This window comes from Euphorbia lathyris, chromosome 6 (assembly GCF_963576675.1).
Source record: "Euphorbia lathyris chromosome 6, ddEupLath1.1, whole genome shotgun sequence".
NCBI lineage: Eukaryota > Viridiplantae > Streptophyta > Magnoliopsida > Malpighiales > Euphorbiaceae > Euphorbia > Euphorbia lathyris.
The window spans coordinates 71,680,407-71,689,759 of NC_088915.1; the positions used below are offsets into that span (position 1 = coordinate 71,680,407).

At 35.9% G+C, this 9,353-nt stretch overlaps 1 protein-coding gene across 1 annotated transcript; it reads right to left on the reverse strand.

Annotated features, from left to right (window-relative positions):
• Positions 1-5,597: 5,597 nt before the first annotated feature.
• LOC136233741 (carboxyl-terminal-processing peptidase 3, chloroplastic-like) lies at positions 5,598-8,656 on the reverse strand. The gene is made up of 6 exons (XM_066023440.1): positions 8,645-8,656; positions 7,924-8,076; positions 7,712-7,789; positions 7,356-7,592; positions 7,073-7,140; positions 5,598-5,715 (listed from the first exon to the last, which is right to left on the reverse strand). The coding sequence occupies exons 1-6, from the start codon at positions 8,654-8,656 to the stop codon at positions 5,703-5,705; spliced, it is 561 nt and encodes a 186-aa protein (XP_065879512.1). The 3' UTR covers positions 5,598-5,702.
• Positions 8,657-9,353: the final 697 nt, after the last annotated feature.

Consider the following 9,353-nt stretch of genomic DNA (forward strand, 5'->3'; position numbering starts at 1 on the left):
CTTCGCCCTGATCAAGGAAAAGCTGAGTACAGCGCCAGTGTTGGCGTATCCCAATTTTGATAAACTGTTCGAAGTTGAGTGTGATGCCAGTGGAGTTGGGATTGGTGGTGTCTTGATGCAAGAAAAGAGGCCCATTGCATATTTCAGTGAGAAGCTCTGTGAGGCACGACAAAAGTGGGCAACGTATGATCAAGAATTTTATGTTGTAGTAAGGGCGTTCAAAGTGTGGGAGCATTACTTGGTGGGAAAAGAATTCATCCTCTACACTGACCATCAAGCTCTTAAGTACCTGGGAAGTTAGAAGCAACTTCGAAGCTACATGCATGCCCGGTGGTCCTCCTTCATAGATAAGTTCCCCTATAAGCTTATCCTAAGGCTGGAAAACAGAACAAGGTGGCGGACGCCTTGAGTCGAAGGGTGTCACTAATCAAGACAGTAAACCTGGAGACCGATTGTTTTGAACACATCCGAGGAGAATACTTGGCGGATCCTGATTTTGGCAGTATCTGGGAAAAGTGTCAGCACCAGCATGGGGATGGGGCGTATCACCTGATGGATGAGTATCTCATGAGGGGAAACCAACTTTGCTTACCCTGCACTTCCATCCGCGAGAAGGTTATTCGTGATCTACATGACGGATCCCTTGGAGGACATTTTGGGCGAGACAAGACATTTGAAGCAGTGAGTTCTCATTATTTCTGGCCTAAGATGAGAAGAGATGTTGCCTACTTAGTAGAACGATGCTATATTTGCCAGACCGCCAAGGGACGCACTACAAATGCTGGCTTGCAACTACCTTTGCCTGTGCCAGAGACCATACGGGAGGATCTGTCCATGGACTTTGTCCTAGGGTTGCCCAGAACTCAGAGAGGCATGGATTCCATCTTTGTCGTGGTTGATCGGTTCTCAAAGATGGCCCACTTCATACCTTGTCGTAAAACTAATAATGCCTCAGCGACTGCTAAACTATTCTTCAGAGAGATTGTCAGGTTACATGGCGTACCTAAGAGCATTGTTTCGGATCGTGATACGAAGTTCCTCAGTCACTTCTGGCGAACATTGTGGGCTCTGTTTGATACGTCTCTAAAGTTTAGTACCACCGCCCATCCTCAAACAGACGGACAGACCGAGGTGGTCAATAGAACTTTGGGAAACTTACTATAGCCCAAAACTAGGTTTTTCAGCCTATATGCCTCTTTCTTTACCCCAGCAAGTGTAAGGATAAGCCCAGGATGTGGGATGTGGTTTTAGCCCAAGCTAAGTTCGCCTACAACGGCTCTGTACATTCGGGGACCGGGAGATCCCCATTTGAGGTGGTATACACAAAGACCCCGAATCACGTCCTTGATATAGCCCATCTTCCTAAAGGAAATGTGACTGCCAACCAGCTGGCCAAGGATTACGTACAGATGCACCAAGAGGTAAGAGTGACTCTTGAGGAGAGAAACCAGAAATTAAAGGCTAAGGCGAATGAGCACCGTAGGGACCTACAGTTTGAAGTTGGGGATGAGGTTTGGTATATTTGGGCAAAGAGAGACTCGCCAACGCCCCAAGTAGTAAGCTTCGGCCTAGGAAATACGGGCCATATAAGATCACTAAGAAGGTCAATGCCAATGCCTATCATATAGCACTGTCGAATTGGCTTGGTAAAATCTCACCAGCATTCAACATTCGTGACCTTAGCCCATGGAAGCCGGATGTACTTTGGAGTTCAACCAGGGCGGATCAGTGCTGAGGTCTTTTAAAGAAGGAGAGAATGATGCGGACATCCTAACTGGGATCAATGATCACGCGCGCTTTGGCGGATCCTCAAACATCAGACCCCACGGAGGTTGTACCTAGGAGGGCGGATCCCCAGGACATACAAGCGGGGCGGATCTAGGAGTACGCCAGGAGGCGTATCAACATCTACCCTGGGCGGATCTCTAGGTTTACTTCCTCCCGAAGTAATTCACCAACAACCCTGACAATTCGTACATGTACCATTGTACTGATTATCGGGGCGTATCACCCATTTTACCCTTTTATGGATAGCCTTATCGGAACCCTAGTAGGGGTAGTCCTTGTCTTTTATTATCATTAGGAGGATGTATTTAAACCCTCATTTTTGTAAGGATGAACTAACTTTTATGAATCAAACATCATTTCTCTTTGAGAATGTAAGGTTTATACCTTGTTATTGGGATTCACTCCTTTTAGTTTAGCTAGAGAAGAACCTCTTTGTTGGTTTACGATTAAAACCTTCATTTATCGCTTTCAATCTGTATCACACATTAATATGCAGAAGGTATCAGGGGTGTACAATGAATTAATTTCTTATATTTGGGTTACAATCCAACTCAATTCATTAAAAGAAATAATTCATGGGTTGGTTATTAAAACCAACCCAACCCATTAAATATTGAACTTGAATAGATTGTATTGGGTTGAATAGATTGTACCAAATAAATCGCTACATGTGAGTTTTTTTGCTCCAAAACAAATGACTTGACACCTTTAAAATATAACGGTATTTTCGAGCTTTTTTAAGTCACTTTTTTATTTTTTCAGTGACTTTTGACCGGTTTTTTTCTTGAATTCCAGATTTCTGGAAAGAATTAGAATTTAAGATTTCTAAAATTTCTAAATTTCTGAAATTCCAGAATTTTTGGAATTTCATAATTTTTGTATTTCTAGATTTTTTCAAATTCCAGAATTTCAATAATTTGTGGAATTCCAGAATTTCATAGTTTTTGAAATTTCAGAAATTTTTGAAATTCTAAAAATCTAGAATTTCAGAATCTGGAATTTTGAAATTCTAGAGTTTAGAAATTCCAAAAATCTGACAAATTAAGAAATACAATTAATATATAGTGAAATTAATGAATTTACATTGGTTAACTAAAAAAAATTATCTCTTATGTAATGGTTGGTGAATAAGTTTTTTAATTTTGAAAAACACATGGACCAAAATAAAAAAAATTTAATGTTTGGACCAAAAAACTATACTAAAAGTTCTTGAAAAGTTAGAAAGACTTATTTTTGGGAAAAAAAATCTCAAACACTAGAATGACTTATAAAAAGGAATGAATAAACTTTTGAATCTATTTTACAAAAGTTGATCATATATTGGGATAAGGTTCAACGTATCATAGGATAATACACAAAAATATCTATAACATTGATCGGTATGAGTAATTTCATCCATAAAGTTGACATTTATGACCAATTTTATTCATAACGTTGATAAGTTTGATTAATTTTCATATAATTAAGAAACACAATTATTTTGTTTTTAATTTTCAATTTAAATTGCAAATCAATTGATTCTATTTTTTATTTTTCATGTTTTCATGTGTTTTCATTTTACCATTTTTCTTGTTTTTTTCGTTTTACCATTTTTTATATTTTTCTTGTTTTTCCATTTTTTCCAGCTTTCACATTTTGTTTCACTTTTTTTTTCTAACTTTTTAGTTTTTCTCATTTTTTTGTTTTAAAAATGAATAAAAATTTGCGTTTGCACATACTTTAAATTACAAATTGTTATTTAAACTCTTATTTTAATATATAAATTATAATAATATTTTGTAATAAACTTGTTTTTAAATGGAAAATAAGAGAATAATAGTACATGCGAATATTTGAATAAAAATTCAACCCAACTCGATACAACCCAACCAGTCAATTCCTTACATGGGTTGGATTCAATCCAACCCATAGATAAAACCATTAGAATGAAAATATATGGGTTGGGTTGGATTGGTTATATTTAATGGGTTGGTTAATTTTTGTGCACCCATACAATGTATGTTCTGTTTGAAACTAATATTTTCAAGTAAAAACTTAAACCACTGTAATTCACTAGCTGTCATTGCCAAAGCACGATATCCTGCCTCTCTCGAACTCCTCAAAATTGTGTGTTGCTTCTTGCTCTTCCAAAAAAACACTAAAGAATTACCGAAGAACATAGAAAATCATGTCGCCGACCTTCTATTATCAGGACAACTAGCTCAATCTGAATCGCTGTATAACTTTAATCGCAATTCAGAATTTACCTGATAAAATAAACCTTATGTTGGGCACAATTTTAAGTACTTGATAACACATAATGCAACTTGTAAATGTTCTGTTCTTGTTAGACCACTACGCCAAAACCCTCTTCAGACGACGGTTAAAAACCGTCGTCCCGCAAGATATAAATCTATCACAGGGCTCGCTGCCGTCTATTAAGGCATCAGACGACGGTCGTCTTTCGAAGCGACAGACGACGCGCGCTTCCTAAGCGTCTATCATTTGTAATAGCCTCACATGACAACGACCAAATAGCGATATGTCATCTGACCACTACTTATATACGAATTATGTAATAACAACTGTCACGTAATATATGTTCTCATGACACCATTTTTAAATAATGTGTCAAAATATTAAGTTAAAATGGAGGTGTTATGTTAATGTTATGACAGTTTATGTTTTCTCGACTGTCATCATAACGTAATTCACATGATATAATTTGTATTAAATTATGTCGTTGGAACATAATTAGTATGACAGTTTGTTATCAGTTCTGTATCGTTAGATAGAAAGTAAGATGACATTTTCTTATAAGAATTTTGTCATTGTTTTTTTTGGTTTTTACCTCTTCCATGAACCTGTATATATAACCAAAGTAGATTGCAAATAATGTGCAAATAGCCTTTATATATAACAATAAACTTGTACATATGTGAAGATCACAATCCTAACCAAAGGTTTCTCATTACAAAACTAACATTTAACTATATAAGAAGCCTAAACACCTAAACCTTGAATCTCGTCACTTATTATGCCCATCCTTAGCAGGTTCTTCCACCCCTTTGCTCCCTGCAACACAAAATACAAAAGTTAATTAACTGTGATCTATAGATGCTTGAAAATCCTATTATAACAGAAAATGCTATAAAATGCTTCATGGTAACTCGCATAAAAATGTTAAAGCTTTTAAGATACTAAAGTATTACTTCGCTGGATTGATCCATTCTGAGAACTTTCAGAACGAAAGCAGGCTCTGCAAATGTCTTTAAAGGTTAAACTAGGCAATGATAGACAAAGAAAGTTGAAATTGAAGGCAATTAATTCATCTGAGCCAACTACAACATTTGTTAGCAGTTATTTACTTAACACATTTCACTTATCATTGTGCAAATTATAAATCAGACTCAATTCAAGGGATTGATAGTTTCATGAAAATTCAAATCTACATGGTGGTGCAAGCCATTTTCTGTCTCCTGTCTCCTTTGTTGAACAATGAATTACTATTATCCCCATTAGAAACCAAGAATACCTCTAGTGCTCATGCAAAAGAAGCAGCAAGAAGAAGAGGAGCAACATAACCAGTGCTCTGAACAAGCAGGTCCCAGGTCCTTTAGGTATGAAAACATTAGTGTTGTCCCAACTTTAATGCAAGCATCTTACCCGACTGCATAAATCTCAGAATCACAAATGCATCCAAAAATCAGTACATGTGTATGCCTGGTTAAGAAAGCAAGGGATACCTGTGCTTTTTTACACAAATGAGAATTATGTCATTGAGATGGTATCCTTGGGTGGTTATGTTCACCTTCATAAGTAACAATGAGCGTCGATAGGTCTTCCAGGCACCTCTCCACATGCTTCCTTGAAGGACAACCTCATAAAACCTCTCTTAACCATGTCTTTGCTTATGCTTTCTGATTTTAATGTCTTTATCGTATCAAGCTGTAAAACAAGCAAGCCCTTAGTTTAGTCAAAAGCAGATTATCATGATATGCCTAAAACTAAAACACCTGAACTAATCCAACAATTTCCACTGAATTTCTTGTTAAATATGCTTAAATTTTTTACCATGGACCGGACCATGATCAAATGATGTCATATTAATTACAACAAAAACAACATTGCAACTCAAGCAAGCTTCAAGCTATTAGACTAACTAGAGTTGGTCTTAGGAAGTTATTGCCTTAGAGTTGGTTTTACTATGGACCAGACCATGATCAGATGATTTCTTGCCATTAGCCAATGCCTTAGGAAGTTATTGCCCCTCCACTAGGTAACCAGACACAAGTCCTTCCTTAGACAGACATAGAACGTACCACCATTTCTTGTTATAGTAATACTACCATGTTATAAATATAGACTGGTGCCAAATGTTTCTTTACAATCTCTAGTTAGGGGTCGGCAAAAAAACCGGTCAAACCGATAACCGAATCGAAAACCGATAATCCGAACCGAAAAAAGCGGTTAACCGAACCGGTGGTTTTCTTAATGGTTAAAAAAATAGATAAGTACCGGTTTCGGTTTCGGTTTAGGGTTAGAGTGTTCAAAAACCGCGGTTAACGGTTAACCGAACCATTTAATACATATCAATTTTTAAAAAAATATATAGGTCATTTGACGACAAAGGCAAGGCAAATATAAATATAAATACATAGATTATACTGCTTAATATAAATACATAGATTACAATATAGATTAATATAAATATATAACATAGATTATACTACTTTATGTTGTAATAAGTACTTTGATGAAATATTATTTACATTTTTTTATGTTTTAAATGTAAACTTGATGGATTGTTTTTTAGTTCGTATTTATGTTTGAATTCTAAACTTTTATATGAATTCGTTTCATTTGAATTTTTGAAATTATGTGTATTTTAATATTGTTTAAAAATTTAGGTTTGGGTAAAAATTTAACCGTTGATTTTTAGTTAACTAGTGAGAATTGGTTAAAAACCGTTAACCGAAAAACCTAACCGAAATTAATGGTTAACCGGTTGATGGTTAACCGATTGATATGGACCGATTTCGGTTTGGATGGTTAAAAACCCGTTGATAATGGATCGGTTAATTTTTTTGCCTAATGGACCGGTTAACCGAACCGTGCCCACCCCTATCTCTAGTGGATGAAATAAAAAAATCAATATCATTCTAATTCATAAATATTGATAATGAATTAATATCTTAAAGAAAACCTATTACTACTACCGCCCAAAACCGAATCCACTAGATGCAAAAAGGAGGCTTAGAAAAAATGCTAAAATGTAAATTGATAATGAATCAAAAAAAGGTACCTGCATCCATTTTGCAGTGTGGTTGCTGATTTGGGAGCTAACGAGGCTGAAATTTCTGATGGTGGAACCTGAATCCAGGATAAATGTGTTATTTCAGCTAAAATGTTTGCTATTCATCTATCACTAATAACTAAATGAAGAGTTAAAGAATTTCCCATGGCACACAAATCCATTGCCAATGCTGCTTAAGTTTTTCTAAGTACCGATGCAACTGAATGAACTAGCAACAAATGTATTCATGTACACTATGCACTATATACATCCAAATTCTAAGATGCAGTACCTCTGGACTCTTGAATGTCCAATTCATGTTCTGCAACCATAATGCAGGTATGGCTTCAAGAGAAGCATCTGAGTTGTTATTTTTCAAGAATGAATCCTTAGGTGAATTCAGCAGCATGTCTGCTGTACATTGTACATCCGGCGTTATCCCGACTTGATCTATGTCATGAAGTGCAGGTGATAGATACTTCGCAACCATCACAAACAGTGCAGATCCATCATTTAGCTCTGTCACGCTCTGCGTTCGTTATGTTAATTAGACTCCTTTCCGACATGATACAGTAAACATATATGTTTGTATAGCAAGATGGTTATGTTAATTACTATTGTCTTTGAAGAGGTTCCTTAAAAGTATACCTGAATTTTCCCTTTACCAAATGTTTTGTGCCCCACAAGGATAACATGCCGATTATCATGCAGTGCACCAGCTAAAATCTAACTTGCGTTTGCACTCCCCTCATTTATCTGTTTTTAATAAAATAAAGCAAAAACCAAAGTGAAATTGCATTTCAAGTTCCTCAAGAGCTTTAACTTGCCACATAAATGAAAAAGTAAGAGTGTGATCTTACAAGCACAACAAGCGGATCATGTGCTATAGCATGACCATTCTGCATGTTGATAGGAAGCATATTTCCATCCCTATCAGTTGTGTTCACAAGAGTCTCATCTCCATCTAACCACACTTGAGCAACATAAAATAGTTTCAAGTGAACTGAAATTACCTTCAATAAAGGGAAAATTACAAGTGAAAATAAAAGTGAGATATGGTTTCTACTAAGGTCCATTTAAATTACAAGTGAAAATCCATAATCAACCAAACAAATAAAGGGATCCTTAGTCTCTATCTCCTGCCTCTAATTTTTGGTGAAATAAATCAAAACAACTTCTAAAATAGAAAGTTATAGTGATTAGAAAAAACCAATAAAAAATACACTATCATCATGTGAAACAATATGTAAAAATCCTGGATTAGAATAGCAAAAGAATTCCCAACTTGGAACTACTATATAATCTTTTCAAACATCGCAAAAGAAGTAAAAACGGTGTTCTAGCTAATATCTACACATAATGAAAATAGATTTCCACGAACCAAAATATTGGGTGAAGCCTATCCCTACTTTACTTACATTTCAAATGTATTCTATGATCATATATCCAAAACAGATTCTCCAACCAGATTCAGGCCTAAGAGTAACAGAGAACAAAATATGAATAAATAGCTAAATATGACTCACTACCATTGATTATGTCAAAACCAATCCAATGCCTAAAAACAGGAAAGACTATTACCTTTGAAGCCATAGCTAATCAAGTCATAGTTTCAACTTGAAGCCCTTCGACAAGAAATCATCTCTAAGAAACAGAAACCAATCAAAATCAACTATGGAATTATATATGCATATGCACATTGTAAGAAATCAAAAGTACCTCTTTTTCTTTCCATTGCTACTACTAGCTTTGTTGGAACTTGCTTTCTTGGTATTAGGTTGTAGGGAAGCATTGAGAGGAACAAGACTCTGATGAAAAACATGACCTCCAAATGGATATCATCAGGCATCTCCATAAGCTTGACAGTATTCTCTTTCAGATTGTACCAGACCAGGTTTCTTCCCTGCATTCCCATTAGAAATTCATCTTCATTCTTTAAGAAAGGTTGTCATACCTTTAAAATTACATGAGAGAAGGTTTGATCTCACAGAAGCAAGTTTACTCCAAGACTTCACTCCATATTCCCTCATCACCCAAACCTCAAAGCCCTTAGGAATACCATAGCTTGCACATATTGACAGCCTTCTTCCAATATCCATGAAAGAGGTGATAAGAAAGCTCAGTTTTACAAAGTGAACAAAAAACCCTAAATCAATCGAAAATTGGGGGAAACATACTTAAAATGGAGAATCAACAGCAACATGATGTCTTCAATGAGGTCAAGCGACTTCGATCTATATCTGATGGCTCCGGCGATTCCTCGTGGCACCTGTCTATAAAGTTGCAGTAA

What these genes read in the sequence shown, in the direction of transcription:
- LOC136233741 (XM_066023440.1), bottom strand. An exon ending in ATGATCCGCTTGTTGTGCTT is followed by an intron (nt 7,790 to 7,923) that starts GTAAGATCACAC and finishes AACGCAAGTTAG; the next exon opens with ATTTTAGCTGGTGCACTGCA. An exon ending in GGACATTCAAGAGTCCAGAG is followed by an intron (nt 7,141 to 7,355) that starts GTACTGCATCTT and finishes TCCTGGATTCAG; the next exon opens with GTTCCACCATCAGAAATTTC.